General features: G+C 41.6%; 1 protein-coding gene across 2 annotated transcripts in view; it reads right to left on the bottom strand.

Moving 5' to 3' along the window:
- Positions 1–3,053: 3,053 nt before the first annotated feature.
- Positions 3,054–15,928, bottom strand: part of LEO1 (LEO1 homolog, Paf1/RNA polymerase II complex component) — a 55,228-nt gene continuing 42,353 nt past the window's right edge. The window contains exons 11-12 of one of the 2 annotated variants that reach the window (XM_044662237.1): positions 12,275–12,372; positions 3,054–3,290 (exon numbers count right to left, since the gene is read on the bottom strand). In XM_044662237.1, coding sequence (XP_044518172.1) covers positions 3,186–3,290; positions 12,275–12,372 — 203 coding nt within the window. In that variant the 3' untranslated portion in view covers positions 3,054–3,185. The remainder of the gene's footprint in view (positions 3,291–12,274; positions 12,373–15,928) is intronic. The other variant, XM_044662239.1, reaches the window with a different exon arrangement.

Below are 15,928 nucleotides of genomic sequence, written 5' to 3'. Positions count from 1 at the left end.
GGGGGTGGGGTGGGGTGGGGGGAAACACCAAAATTCTTGTAATACACAGGCATAGACCAGAAAACAAGTTCTTTCATTTGCCACGTGTGTGTGCTTCAGTCCCCACGCTCCATGCGCCACCTCTCAGGAGGACCTCCAGGATTGTGTCTAGTCACTCCACGGATCAGAGTTCTTGGTCCTTCAGACGAAGCTTAGATTTGTGGGGGCTTTCGTGGTCAGGCCCCATTTTCCAAGGGCGTGTCCTCTAAGTCTCCTTTGGGATTCTGCTTTCTGGTCCATTTTTATGAATTGGAATTCAGTTATAATCACTATTTGCCTCCTCCTTCCTTGTTCTGCATAAAGGCGAGTGAGGGGGGGAGGGGCGGGATAACTCACCAGCGCTCCTTGAGGGCCTCCGTCTGCCCCCTTCTCTGTCCTTTCCCCAAAGCCCAGTCACTGCTTCTTGTCCCCACGCTTCCTTCAGATTCTCCTCCCTTCGACCATTTTGTGGAGGACTCATTCCTCCCTTCCTCCATCTTCTTCCTTTCTCCCTTTTCCCTCCCGCTGTGCCCAGCTGGCTCTCATCTGCCCTTCACCCTCTTTTGTCCTTTCTTTGCTCACCCCAATTACATCCAATAACTTTCCCCACCCCCACCCCCAGTGGGTTCTTTTTCCCTCCATTTTCCTTCTTTTAAGACAGCAAATCACCCATCAGCCCTCTCGCTGGGACTCCGGTTGGCCCCCCAGTGGTCACGGAGGGGAAATGTGTCTCAGCGGCTCATTAGATGTAAGCAGCAGAATCCTGTTCAATCTCTTCAGACTGCTCGCTCTGTTAGTTTCAGTGGAATGCTTAGAAGTCCTCCATTATATTAAACTCCATTTTTGTCCATAGAGGATTGCCCAGTTTTGTTAGGTGAGCTATTCTTGGTGGTAAGCCTGGAGCCTTTCTATGTATTTCAGGAGGGGTCCTGACTACGATTCCTCAAGAATGGATTTTGTTCCACTTTATGGTATTTTCTTTGTCCTGTAAGTCCTAGTTTTGCCTATGACCTAAAGGAGAACCTTTTAGGGATGGAATGTTGCTCCTCTCCTCCTCCCCCAAACCCTTACCTTGTCTTAGAATCAATATTAAATATTGGTTCTAAGGCAAAAGAGTGAAGAGTGTCTGTAGTCACACAGCTAGGAAGTGTCTGAGACCATATTTGAACTCCGGTCCTCTTGACCCCAGGCCTCATTCTCTCTCTGCTAGGATACGTGGCTGTCCCTGCTCTATATATTTCCAGAATTTTTCCTTTTATTCTCCATTTATAAAAAAAATTTTTAAACCATAAAAAAGTGGTAGCTTCATCTCTACCAGAAACTATCGTTGAAGTTACACACAAGCTGTATTTTCCTTTGAGGTTTTGCTTTAGACCTCTTGGACTTTCTCTTCTGGGTTTGCGTCTTGAGGATAGCCGTCACCATAATTGCTCTTTCTGGTGGGATTCTTACCTTGTTTTCCGGCCTGCCTCCGGACTTCCTGCCTCTGCCCTTCTGGAGGGAAGGTCCAGGCCGTCCCCTTGGGTCCCGCTCCTGTTTTCTTGGGGCTAAATGGGGATATTCCAAGCTTTCATCTCTCACTGCTGCTGAACCTGGGGGCCGGCTTGTTCAGTGAAGGCCGTACTTCCGTCATTGTTACAGGCTTCGGGCTGGGCCAGCCCAGGGGGCCTCCTGGGTCTGTTCTGTGGAGGTGAGGCACGCCTGGGGCCTCTTCTCACCCTCTCAGCCTCAGGCCGGAGTGGCTGGGCCAGCCATTCCCAACGTGTGCAAAGCTGTCTGACCTGCTACCCTGGGCTGAAAGAGAAGTTGCTGTGACTTTAGGGAGGGCTTCCCAGGCAAGGCTGTCTCCATTTTCTAGATCCTTCTCGGGAAGAGATGGGTTCTTCCTGCTCCGCAGCCATCGCAGCTCCCCTTCCAGAAGCTCCATGTACAAGAATTCACTTTTTTTTTTTTTTTTAAATTTTTAACCCTTGTACTTTGGTGTATTGTTTCACAGGTAGAAGATTGGTAAGGGTGGAAGAATTCACTTTTGTGAACTCGCTCCCTCTTCTGCTAATCTGAACCAGCTACGTCCACGCCACACTGCCCGTCGTTCCCTGTGCTCACACGAGCTGGGTCACAGCTGGGCCTTACAGAAGGCTGTGCTGGTTGGGTTAATGTAAGGCCACAAGGAAGAGGTTCCATCTAAAAGGGGATCTGCTTTTGGAGTTTTTCATAATCAAGGACTAACCCTCGTATTTAGGAAGGTTTAGCTATTTAAATCAACTGCTGAGACCCAAAACGTTGTGGGTAAAACGAGAAGCCTAAATTTGGAACATCGTTTCCAAGCCCTGCTGGTGGGTCGGCCCGCCTCAGCTCCCCGTCCGCCATGGAGCCACCAAACGAATTACCTAAAGTGAAGCGCAGACCCCATGTGCCTCCCCACCCCAAACCCAGCAGCCACGGCTCTCCTTTGCAGTCCAAAGCCCTGAACGCCGGGTCTCCTCCCACCTTCCAGCGCCTGCCTGACTCCATTTCTTAGCCCTGGACATGTCCCCTGGCTGTCACCCAGGCCGGGATGCTGTCCCTCCTCGTGTCCCCCGGCAAGCTTCTACGGATTCCTTGAAGTCCCGGCAAAAACCCGTCTTCAGGAGGAAGCCTTCCCTGCTGCGTAATTTCCGGTTCTGTTTGTGTTTGCCTACTTGTCTCCCCCATCCCTGCCCCTTCTCGCCTCCCCATGCTTAGCCCAGCGCCCGGCACCGAGGAGGGGCCTGATGTTCATTGTCCGGCTTCTTCCTGCTGTAGTTGTACATGTGCTCAGCACCATAGGCTCACCGGGCGCAGCACCACTTACTAAGAACACAGACAACAGGCAAGGAGGAAGAACATGGCGAGCGGAGAAGGGCCAGCTGGAGGCTTGCTGAGTGAGAATGGTTTCGATGATGGGCAGAAAGAGAGGGAGAACATTCCACGTGGGGAGCCCTCCCACGGAGGATGAGACAAGGGAATACACTGGGACCACTAGCTCTTGTTTCTTAAGTCAAAGAACTTACCTCTACAAATTTTATTCACACTGAAATTACACAAAAAGCATATTAATTCATTTTAATCAAAATAACTTCATCATGTTACATCTGTTATAAAATAACTATACAATCCATAGAAAATGCACTTCCATTTCATGAAATTCAGTCATCATCTTCCTCTTCTTCATCGCTAATCACATACTTCTTGTGTTTTTTATTAGCTTTATCATCATCCTCTGCTTTCCTTTTTCCAGAAGTTTCCCCTTCCTAAAGAAACACAAATAAAATTAAAAACTAAAATTATGAACCAAGTTATTTAAAAAAAATTTTTAACCCTTACTTTCCACCTTAGAATCAATACTATATATTGGTTCTAAGTTAGAAGAGTGGTAAGGGTGGGCAATGGGAGTCAAGTGAATTGTCAGTCACACAGCTGGGAAGTAGCTGAACCAGATAGATATGAACCCAGAACCTCCTGTCTCTGGGCCTGGCTCTCAATCCACTGAGCCATCCCATTGCCTCTATGAACCAAGTTATTGCTGGTGAATGTGCCCTTTGTTGTTTTGGCCCAGAACCAGAATTTCATTAGTTTGAGAATCCCCTTTGTGATGCAGACTGGCGGCTCCTCCATGGTTTATTTATGCTTCCCTGGCACACAGAGATTAAATGGCTTGCTGGTCTTCTGGGTACAAGGCTGAGTTTCAGTCAATCAAATGAAAGTTTTGTTTTACCTCTTAAACTTATTTTTTACAAGCACATACTCTGAAAAATTATAACCCAACCACCAAGTGTAGCTCCAAAGAACACATAGTAAGTCAGGCACTCCATTCCTTTTGCTAAGAGGGGAGGATGTGGAACTGCAGGTTTTACTTTTTTTTAATTCTTTTTGGCAATGTTTTTTCTTTTTAAAAAAATCCTAGTTATAAACATGGGACAGTTCTGGGTAATGCGAAAACAATGCATAAAAATGAAAGACTAAAATTATTTTTCAAAGGCCATAATGGTCCCTGAAAAAAAGGTCAGTGCCAATTTGGAAAATCTTCACATGTAGAAGCAGCAAGAGTACTTTTGAGAGTTAATTACAAATTATAAAGATCCCAAAGGCAAATAAATAGAGAACTACTAGATTAAAACTTATTGTCTATGCTTCCTTAACATTTTTGTTTGTTTTTTGGACTAAAAAATTTTGAGATTTTGAATCCTCTCTAGTATTCAGTTTTCAGAATATTTTAAAAGATTTTTGGACATTATTGATCAATGGCTTCATTGCACAGATTTTTAAAGTTACAACAAGGCAATGTTTGGGAAATGCTATGGTTAAATGCTGCATATATGTAAAAATAGTTCATTCGTACACAGACACAGCCATTATTTTAATAATTTTGAAGATATTTAGAGAATTTCCACCGGGTAATAAATGTTTCCCACTTTGGGCAGAAACTTCTTTTGTAAGGCAAAAGCAGAAAAGGACAGCTATGGGAGGAACAAGTCCACGTTTAATTTGAAGCCAAACCTAGAACAGCAGGGGGGTGCACTTTTTTTTGGGGGGGGGGGTTACGTTCTTCTCTTTGTATGTATTATTATAGTGATCTTTTCATGTTTAGGTAGATATACTGTGATGCACATGCAATAAAACACATTTCACAACTACAATATACACTTCATTATAACAACAGAGATGGAACTAGTGATTTCCTTGATATAAGGGAGTCTCAGAAAAGGAAAATCCTTCTAAATGCAGGTTTGCATCTTATTTGCATCTTCTCTGTAATGTAATCCTAATGAACTGCCTAGACGTTCAGTTAAGAACACTCAAAGGTTAAGTAAATTGCTTATAGTCGAGTTCCATGTCAGAGAGGGACTTGAACTCAGGTCCTCATATCTTTAAAGCATACTCTATATTCACTATTCCATGTTTTCTTTCAAAACTAACTATATATGCAACAAAATGACCGGCGATATTGCTCACTACACATTCGTCTAAATTACAGCGTATTTTCAATGAGCATTGTTTTCATTTTTAAAGTAATAATATGCTAATACTTCCACATTTTAATTTGTTTATTTTAAACCCTTACATTCTACATCTAAGAATCAATACTGTATATTAGCCCAAGGCAGAAGAGTGAGGGGAGAGGAGCCAAGATGGTGGCTTAGTAGCAGTAAAAGCTGGAACCACTCTGAGAACCCTCTCAAACCAGGGCAGAAAAGTCATAAGGGCTGGGCAATGGAGGTTAAATGACTTGCCCAGGGTCACACAGGAAGTTTCTGAGACCAGATCCTAACCCAGAACCTCTCATCTCCAGGTCTAGCTCTCAATCCATTGAGCCATTTAGCTGGCTTCACTTTATTTGTGATCTTACGGATTTGGCCATTTCCTTCATCAATGCAAATAACAACATTATGACCTTATGCGAATCATGCACTCCCATAAATACTAACAAGGGGTCCACATAACAAGCAGAGCAAGGGGTGTGCAGTCCCTCGGTGCTTTTCCTCTTTTTCTCCAATTCTAAACTTAAAATTTTAATTCAACAAACTTTAAATCACCAACACGTAAGGCACTGGGCTAGGGGCCCTGCAATGACAATGATGAAATAACCCAAATAATATGAAACACTTAAATAGCAGGTGGTCCCTCTAGCTGCCCCTACAGATAGTGGGACAGACTCAATTATCAGAGAGGAGCGGTAGAGGCCTGTCCTTCAGGATCAGTGTTTTTGTTTTTACTTCCCCACAACTAGTTAAGTCTAAATCAATGACGGACAACCTTTTGAGCTTGGTGTGTCAAAATACACCAAAAAACTGAGCGTAACTCGGGTAGTGTGTCACTTTGAGGAAAAAAACACCATAATTTCATAATATTTAGAGTTTAAATAACAAAAATATATAATTGTAATATATAACTGTATTTAATAAACCAAAATAGGTACGTTAATATAGGTAGAATTGTCATCGACAGTGCACAGAGTGTCTACACTACACTACAACAAATGTTTCATCCTCTGCATGCAGCCCCATACTTCTCTGTATGCGGCTGCACGTCATCGAAAATGGCTACGTGTGTGCTGACATGCGGGTCATAAGTTTGCCATCACCAATCTAAGGAAGTAATACCACCAAAGGCCCTCCTCTCTCCTATTTCCAGCAGAACTCTTACAGGAGATCCCTTTACAAGTCCTGACACTAAGCCAATCTTAGTTGAGTTGGGCAGCAGAAAATGGCGGCAGGCCAGGCGTGGGGCTGAGACTGGGGCACCCGGAGACAACGGAACACAGCCAAGTGAGAACACTGAACATCATTTATGGGCACAGACTAACCTAGTCACTTTAGCCTACTAAGCCTCCTAGGTAAAGTAACTGTAATTCCAGACTCCAAGGACCAAATGCACACAGATGGTGTAAGTTCTAACGTGCTGAACCTCGTACTTGGATTTCTTCTTACTGGCGAGGGCAGTCAGATGCCTGGGCCAGAGGCAGGAGGAGAAGGCGCTGCAATGGGAGTCGCTATAGCCCCGGATGAGCAGAGCCAATCATTTGACCAATCTGGTCTTTGGTTTTTCCACTTATGCAATGAAGGGGCTGGCCTAGATTTTCGCTAATGTACCCTCCAGCGTGAGGCACTCACATATGCTGTTGATTCTAAGAGTATTGGTCCAATTAATAGACTAAAAAGTTAGAAGGGAAAAAATGTCTTTTGCATATACTTCTGAAAAGAAAAATTTATTACAGGTACACCCCATTTCCTTATTTTAAATAGAGGCATACCCTCTATCTTTAATGATATACTAAAAATACAAATTTAAGGGAAACAAATTCCCAAGGGGCAGTTACCATATTAAGGAGAGCTACTTTTTGGCTGACCAAAATTCCAACGATAAATGCTTAATATGGGATGATGAAAAACCTTCCTTTTGGCTCCCTTTCCCTACCTCCAAAGATAAGATTTTTCATCTAGAAAGTAGGGAAAGGAACCAACTCCTGTACATCCCTTTCTGTGAAGAAGAGAAAAGGGAAGTAATATTTTTATGTTGTTCAATGGCTTCATCACATCTTCCTGCACCTTCCTCTATTCCCAAGCTTGTCTCCCCTTAGCCTCTTCCCTCTTTGGTTCTGCCATTCAGGTATACTTCCTAAGTCACCACTCCAGCCAAGAAAGAGATGGCCCAAGATATGTCCAACAACTATTTTGTGAATAATCGCCACCATCAGAATGTCTACAAAGCAGGGATTCAAGTGGCGCAAGGCAGGGTTTTGTTATTAATAGCATGAATACCTGTCCTTTAAGGTTTTGTTGAATATTTTTGGATACCAGAGAAGTCTGGCTTTACCGCCAAGTGTGAGGCAAGTGGTGCCAATCCCAGGGGGAGCGAGGACTCTGTGAACCCTGGCCTGGAGGACGGGATGTTCCACACCACTGGAGGACCCACCCTGAATGTGAATCTACTTAAAAGATTCTATATTAGGGATTCTACCATCATTTCTGTTTGTACCATGAATTCTGTCATTGCCTCCTATCACCATTACTAATCTTCTGGTAGAAGCAGGGATTCTTCATAGATTGCCAGGAAGAGTAAGAGACTGGTTGGAGAAGAGACTGACATCTTCTCATACTTGGTCCTCGAGCCTCTAAGGGGTATACCTTAGGGCTTCTGCCAGGAGAATGAGGCAGCTTAGTGGTCCTGTAGATAGAATCCTGGATCTGGATTCAGGAAAACCTGAGTCTAACTCCCACTTCAGATACTTATTAGCTGTGTGGCACTGGGTAAGTCACTTAACTGCAGCCTGTCTCAGTTTCTTCATCTGTAAAATGGGGATAATAATAGCACCTACCTTTTGGGGTTGTTGTGAGGATTAAATGAGATATATGTATAATATGTTTTGAAAACTTTACAAAAAAAATACATGTATATATTGGCTATCATTAGAATTATTGATGATATCATTGCAAAACAACTTGAGATGGGGCAATAGCATATTTTGTTATCAGCATTAATGTTTGAGAATCTTCCTACTTGGATCCTCAGTCTGTTAAGAGGCCACTGATGATGCAGGTGTGTAAAATGAAGTGAAGGCAAAGGATGAGAATAGGCTGTTCATTCATATAGTCAGTTCTGAAAACCTACTCTAGAGGCAAGATCTGCCTAAGCCTCAGTGAGATCCTCTGGGGTTTGTGCTAGAAATCTTTCAACACTTCCCTATCCATGAACACAAGCATCTGCTTAGGGTGTTTTAGGTAAGAAAGAGGTAGCCTGAGTCACAAGAACTGTGAACCAAAGCCAGGAAGGATCACGTTAGTTTTTTTCCACCTTAAACTTCCCCTTTCCTGAGCATCTCCAAAGGAAGATTCCTTTCACATTTTCCTCATCCCTTTTCTACCTGCTGCTTATTCTTGAGATATCACAACCTAAATTATACTCTCAAAACTGTAGGCTTTCGGGGGCAGCTGGGTAGCTCAGTGTATTGAGAGTCAGGCCTAGAGACGGGAGGTACTGGGTTCAAATCTAGCCTCAGACACTTCCCAGCTGTGTGACCCTGGGCAAGTCACTTGACCCCCATTGCCTAGCCCTTACCACTCTTCTACCTTGGAGCCAATACTCAGTATTGACTCCAAGATGGAAGGTAAGGGTTTAAAACAAACAAACAAACAAAAAAACTGTAGGGTTTCAAGGATCAGGACAACTCCAAGAGACTCATGACCAAAGAAAGGATATCCAATTCCATAGAGGGAACAGATGGGGTCTAAAATGGAGTCTGAAACATACCATATTTTATTTCTGCCATGAAATTGTGTCTAGTATAAGCAATATGTGTCATCTTTCACAGCATGACAAATATGGAAAAATATATTTTATGATAATAGATCTACAGCCTACATTACCTGCCCTCCTGGGAAGGGGAAAGGAGTGGATGGGAGAGAAACAACATGGATTACAAAATATCAGAAACTGAATATTAAGAAATTGTACTGACATGTAATCTGGAAAAAAACAAAATTCATTTAAAAAAAACTGTAGACTTTCTTACAATGTCCCCCACTATAATAATCATCTACCATCTAGGAAAAAGATAACCAAGGAAAGAATCAAGAATTTCTATGGACAAGAGACCATGTTAACTCTGCTGAACGAGGTTTCAGTTAAGTTTCAATCTGCAGGCAAGATGTGAGCCTCCAGGACTGAAGGAAATAGTTCTGCCTCCTATTCAAAAGTAGAAAGTTACAGTGAGATATTAGGTAGATGAACACATTTTAGATAGATAAAAATCTAACAACAGGTCTATGTTGAGAGAAATCCGTAACTTGGCTATTGCATACACAGCTTGCTCTCTAAGACACACTTCAGTATAGTCAAGCGGTTGCATTTTTATGTGTCTGCCTGCTTGTACAGCAAACACTGCAGGGAGAGACACAATAGGGGAAGGAAAAGATGAAAAGTCACGAATCCTGGGGTCCAATAACTAAAAAAAGAAATCCTCCCTGATTCTCAGTTGGTGGCAGTAGAAAGCTGCCCAACAGAATCCTGCCAGATGGCCTCCTGCTTGTGTACTGGCCTGGATGATGCAAAACAGGCAGGGGGAGGGCTGGCAATCTTGAGTCTTGCTATGTGACTCACTTCCCACCTGCCACTGTTTCCTCTTGACTAGGAGGGATAGGAACCATCTCTAAACTGGTAAAATGGCATTTTATTTTAATTTTGGGTGAAGTTTATTTTCTAAAACCTTATATTCTTTACAGACTATAATTTACTTTCAAAAGCTTTTAAATGTTCAAATGAAGATGTCCTTACAGTGCTTACAGATTCCACAAAATCTCTAAAAAGTTTCTAGTACATGAAACCTTAAATCAGAATCTTGGCACGTTAATTCTGAAAGAATACTAGTACCTGGTCTAGGCACAACCTATTCTGAAAAACATCATGGGAGCAAGGACAGGACCACGGAGGCAGTCAGGCTTACGTGGATGCCACTCGTACAGAAGTTAACCCTGGAAAGCCCAGTGACAGCCAGTCCTGATCCCTTTGTTCTGAGTCAGTCACTGACTGCTCTACTGGTTTGCCCCATTATGACTGGTTCCACACGGCTCACAGCAACTTCCACTTGACTTTGAGAAGATCCATACGTTCATAGAAGCTGAACTGCCCAATAGAAAACCTTTCTTACCAGTGATTTCATTTCATTTCTTACTCTGGTGGCTCCAAGTTGGACTCCAAAGGAGGTTGTTGAACTCTTTCAAAAGCCCCCACCGAAGGCATACATGCTAACAAAATTCACAGAGTAGCACAGTCGCTGAGGTGAATGTGATCTTGTTCAAGAAAATATGGCTACAAAATGCAGGTATCTACAAAATATAGGCCCTTAAATTTGAATGAAAAAAGAATGATTTAATGACTCAAGCCATTTCCCTTAAATCCTTATTTTAGCTTACAAAAAAAACCACAACAAAATGACCAGTTGGTGATTTCTCATGCCCTAGGAATAAGGCGGTCTGGCTACAAACTACCTTTCAATTTTAATTCACAGAATTGCCTGCCGTCATCCAAATAGCATCTGTCTAGATGATGAGGGGCCCTGTTTGCCAACTGTTCAGCATACTGTAAATGTGCCATTAGGATACTTCCTCATCCTGATGAAAAACAAATCTGTTCCGAGCCAATCCATCAATTTCTGCCAAGATGTCACTTCTTGGTTCTTTGGAAACATTGCATTCTAAAATTCATATTCTAAAAATAGACAGGTTGTGGAAATTTTGCACTATGTAGGAAATCTCTCAAAGCACATTTAATTGAGAAGCAAGCTGTTCACAACATTTCACAATTAATAACAATGGAAAAGAAAGATGGGAGTGTGAACTGGGTAATCTAAACAGGCACATTTCATATACATGTATTAGAACAACATCTACATCTATGTGCTGTAGGAAAAAAACAACAAACACTCATACTTAAAATTCTGCCTCAATAGTTTTAAAAACATTTTCACATATATTATCTCATGTGATTTCTGATTATAATCTTATGGGGTAGGACTACTGTCCCCACTTTACAGAGAATAAACTGAAGTTCAGATTGATTATGTGATTCATGCCAGAATTTGAAACCAAGCCCTTGGACTCCTAGTCCAATGCTTTTTCCTTCCTATCATGTCACCTGCTCCAAACCTGCTTCATCTCAAATGAGATTACTCCTGTAAAAAAAAAAGGGCTTAGGGGCAGCTGGGTAGCTCAGTGGATTGAGAGCCAGGCCTAGAGACGGGAGGTCCTAGGTTCAAATCCGGCCTCAGACACTTCCCAGCTGTGTGACCCTGGGCAAGTCACTTGACCCCCATTGCCTACCCTTGCCACTCTTCCACCTATAAGTCAATACACAGAAGTTAAGGGTTTAAAATATTTAAAAAAAAAAAAAGGGCTTAGCACAGTGCCTGGCACACAGCAGGTGTTATAGAATGCTTCCCTTTCTATATCAACTATTAGCCCATGTGTATTCAACTAGAATTGTAACAATCACCAAAACTGACAGAGGAAACATGCCTGGAAATTACCTAAAATTCATGTGGCAATAATCTCCAAACATTCAAAAGTGCTTGGAATGCAATATAAAGAATTTAGGAAGTAAAGGAATACCTTGGTGCTATTCCTTTAACAGTCACATGATAAGGTGACACTTTTTCTCCTGTGATATGAGTGGGAAACCTGCAATACCTGAAGTTCTAGCTCTATATTATATCTCCTGGCAGCCACAACCTATTAGCTTTAATCCAAAAAAATAAAAGGACATTTCTCCCATCACTTGCCCCTCTGCTCAGCAGCCCAATGGGAGTGCTTCCTCCCTCCCCTGTCTGGCATAAGGCAGGGGCTCACCTGTGGCCTAACGGTGCAGTTTGAGCACTCAGTCTCTAAAAGGTTTACCATTACTGGACTAGGCAATTGGAAGTTAAGTGATTTGCCCAGGGTCACACAGCTAGGAAGCGTTTAAGCCAGATTTGAACTGAAGACCTCCTATCTCTAGGCTGGCTCTCTGTCCACTGAGTCATTTAAGCTGCCCCAACACAGAAAATTCTTTACTTGGAAACATTCTCTGACTTGTGGTGATCCTGAGGTACCTGAGGTACAATGAAAAATTAAAAGATTTGTCCATGGCCACAGAGTTGTTCTGATGACAAAACTTCTAGCCACACTGTTGCCTCTCATTTCTAATATTATTTCAGAATAAAGCCTCAACTACCACTACCTACAAAGGAAAAAGGTTACCTTACCTCATCACTGGTGAGTTTCTTTGCTTTGAGTAAACGCTGTGCTCTGTCATCATCAGATCCTTCATCACTATCAGAAGAATAGATTCTAGCTCGTTCCTCTGAAAACAAAAGTGAAATCATTTAAAATTGTGTAATTAGAATCAACTCCCCAGAACTTCAATTCTCAGCATCCCACTTTCCTTCTCACATTATGTGCTAACACAGGGAAGATATAAGTTTGTAGTTCCCCCTCCCCACCCCCCTCTTTCCCTTGATCATAGCAAGCAGAAGCAAACAGGAGAAGTTACTCACATGGGTTTACTTTTTGTTAGATAACTAGGTTTGAACTTATATCTCTTTTAGTTTACTTTTTTTCCTACTTCAAGTGATTAATAAACTTTATAAATATAATGCTTGGAGTTATTATTGCACATTAATTTAAATCTTACATTATGGTGACCAGAAGTCTGGAGTTAAGAACCCCAGAAGTATGACCAAAGTAATCTAGATGGATGATGATACTCAGGAGGGGAAAGAACCTTAAAAGAGTCTGGAGGTGAATTTTTAGCTTTTCAGACTCCACTGCTAACTGCTTCGGTTTGTTCCCCTCCAAATAGTGAAGAAGCCTCTGTAACACAGCTATCAGAATTGGAGACAAGGACTCTTGAATTGATTGCTCATATCCTGTCACATATATTGTATTTGCTGATTGTTTTAAGATTTAATTTTGTTTTTAAGTTCATATATTAACCTAATCTATACTATTCTGTTGCATTGTCATTTTCAGCTACTGTGTTTTGGCTATTTAACTATATATTCTGTTACGCTGTCATTATTTGTACCTCCCATATTGGCTGTACTGGAGAAAATACCACTGTAAAAACCCATAGTCTACTTTGACAAACCCTTTCTGTAACTTGGCCATAAGTCCTTATGAATATTGGGTTTGTTGTCACCAGATCCATTGAGGTCACATATTGCCTTTACAGCCTTTTGTGCCTTTTTGCCTTTGTTAATTGACACATAGATGATGATGGATGGACTCCATCAAACTGGTTTATAACCTGTATGCAACCTTTGGAGAATTTAATGCCCTAAAAATTTAAATTGATTTTAAGGGGTCTTTATGAGTGATTTTTCAGGATATCTAGGAGCACAACTACCTCTTGACTGATCAGTTGCCTACCTTTGAGTTGTTTGTAACAAAAGATAAGGGTCCATTTAGTAGTTGAAGTGAAGTACAATAGCACTGTTGTATTCCCCACCTCCGCATTTATAAAAATGTAATGGATGAGGGGGCAGATGGGTAGCTCAGTGTATTGAGAGTCAGGCCTAGAGACGGGAGGTCCTAGGTTCGAATCCGGCCTCAGACACTTCCCAGCTGTGTGACCCTGGGCAAGTCACTTGACCCCCAGTGCCTAGCCCTTACCATTCTTCCCCCTAGGAGCCAATACAAAGTTAAAGGTTTAAAAAAAATGTAATGGATGAGACATATAAAGACATGCCTTTTATGGCTGTTACAGTCTCATACAGGAGGTAGGAAGGTTTTCCTAGGGGCATGGTACCTTTGGATGGCTCCCGAGAGGGAGTATTTCCCAGGTAGCCTAGTGGCTTCTGGATGGTTTTTATATTTGTAACTCTTCAGCTTAATCTACCCTTCCACCAGAATAATCTAGATTCTTGGTGACATTTCAGATCCAAAAGGTTTTCATCGGCAATACAGAGGTTTGTGTTTTTCTAGGCTCTCCTGCTTAATTTTGGAATGATAGCAGCAATAGGCTTTGTTGGAAATATCTTCACCAAAGGTGAAAGATTAGCTAGATCTGGAGAACTTGTAATAAGTATCCATGATCTTCAAAGGGTTTTTTTTTTGTTTTTTTTTTAATGTCACACAGAGACTCATGTGAATCCTAATGATAGCAAGTTTGTTTGCTATTGTCATTAAATGAGCTCTTATGGTTTGGGGGATTTTTGGTACTTCTTGAATGTCCATTAGCTGTTGTACTACTGTTTTTTTATAAAACTGTTACCTGGTAAAAAATTATGTACACTCACACTGCGGATCGGGGTCAAGTTAAAAAGGAAATGGATCTCATTTTTGGGTGAGAAACCTTTGTATTGTTCCTCTCTTCCTGGGCAAACACGGTGTGTCACTAATTTTGAACTATATATGCACATATATTTTTAAAAATTTTATTATTGTTTTTCCTTGTGTGTGCAATAGAGTATTTGAGGGGGCAGCTGGGTAGTTCAGTGGATTGAGAGCCAGGCCTAGAGACGGGAGGTCCTAGGTTCAAATCCGGCCTCAGACACTTCCCAGCTGTGTGACCCTGGGCAAGTCACTTGACCCCCATTGCCTACCCTTACCACTCTTCCACTTATGAGTCAATACACAGAAGTTAAGGGTTTAATATTAAAAAAATAAATAAATAAAAATAAATAGAGTATTTGAGTTTTCTTTCCTCTCTCTCATTTTTTGTACCTGAAGCACTTGTTACCAGTATTAATGGTTTTTTGATTTTGCACTAATATAAGTTTACAATATCCATTAGCCCTAATATTAATGCATACCCAAAAGCTTTAGACTATGGAAATCTGCTTTTGATTATTAAAAATATTATGGGACTTTGATTAATGATTGTGTCTGATTCCAGAAGAAGGGATCACAAAAGAGCCATTATACAGAGCCAAGAAGCACAAAGTCAAGGAAACCAACCAATCCCAATGGGATTGATGAGAATCTGTGCCAACACAGAGGACTTATTTTGGGGTTCGAGGAAGTAGCTGTTTGACAACGTCGGATGCAGGATTTCCCCATGCCAGATTAAGACAAAGTACCTCAGTCTAGCAATCATTTTGGCTCTCCTATCCCTGAGAGTGAAGGTAAAATCATAGCAGGGAATGATATTTCCCATTTGCTGCATATGTCTAGTCCCTTTCATAGTGTGGCAATTTTTGATAGTCCTGGCTGCTGATTGAGTAATTGCATATTGCTAAAATGGTCCTACAGGCTTCTGGGACATAAATCACTTTATTGGGCCCTGATTCAAGGATCTATTATGGACTTATTCTTGCTTACTCAGAATTTTTATATACTATTTAATTTTGATTTTCTTCTTCTATTTTTTTTTATGTTTTTGACTTCCTTTTGACAATTGATTCACATACCCCATAACTCAGCCATGTGTCCCTGGGCGATCTGTGTGTTGGTCAACACCCTCCTCAGGGGCGATTGTATAAATGTCATATGATTTTAGGTAGGCAGAAATGTAAGCCTGAAGGTCAGGAGAGACATTGGGGCAAGCAGATGTGCAAATCATCTTCCTGGACATGGTTGTTCCCACTCCTCACAAATTTACTTCCTATCAAGTACTTATCAGTGGGTAAGCTATTTTCCTCCAGTAGAATAAAAAACTTTTTCCATCTTATATTTGTATTCCCAGTGCCTAGGACTGTGCCTGACATGCCACAGACTTAAAGAATACCTAAGTAGAAAGAAAAGTTGTTGCCATAAAAAAAAAAAAGTTCCTAATTATCCTACATGCTTATTTTAAAGTCTGGCTATGGTTTGTTCTCTGCAGAACTTTTTGGGCCTCAAGACAAACTGTTCATTAATCCTTGAAAAAAATATGGTTTTCAGTGGCATTGGGGGTTCAGATTACATAGTGTACAAGT

The sequence above is a fragment of the Gracilinanus agilis genome, chromosome 2 (assembly GCF_016433145.1).
Source record: "Gracilinanus agilis isolate LMUSP501 chromosome 2, AgileGrace, whole genome shotgun sequence".
Taxonomy (NCBI): Eukaryota; Metazoa; Chordata; class Mammalia; order Didelphimorphia; family Didelphidae; genus Gracilinanus; species Gracilinanus agilis.
This window is presented reverse-complemented; position numbering and strand designations above follow the sequence as displayed.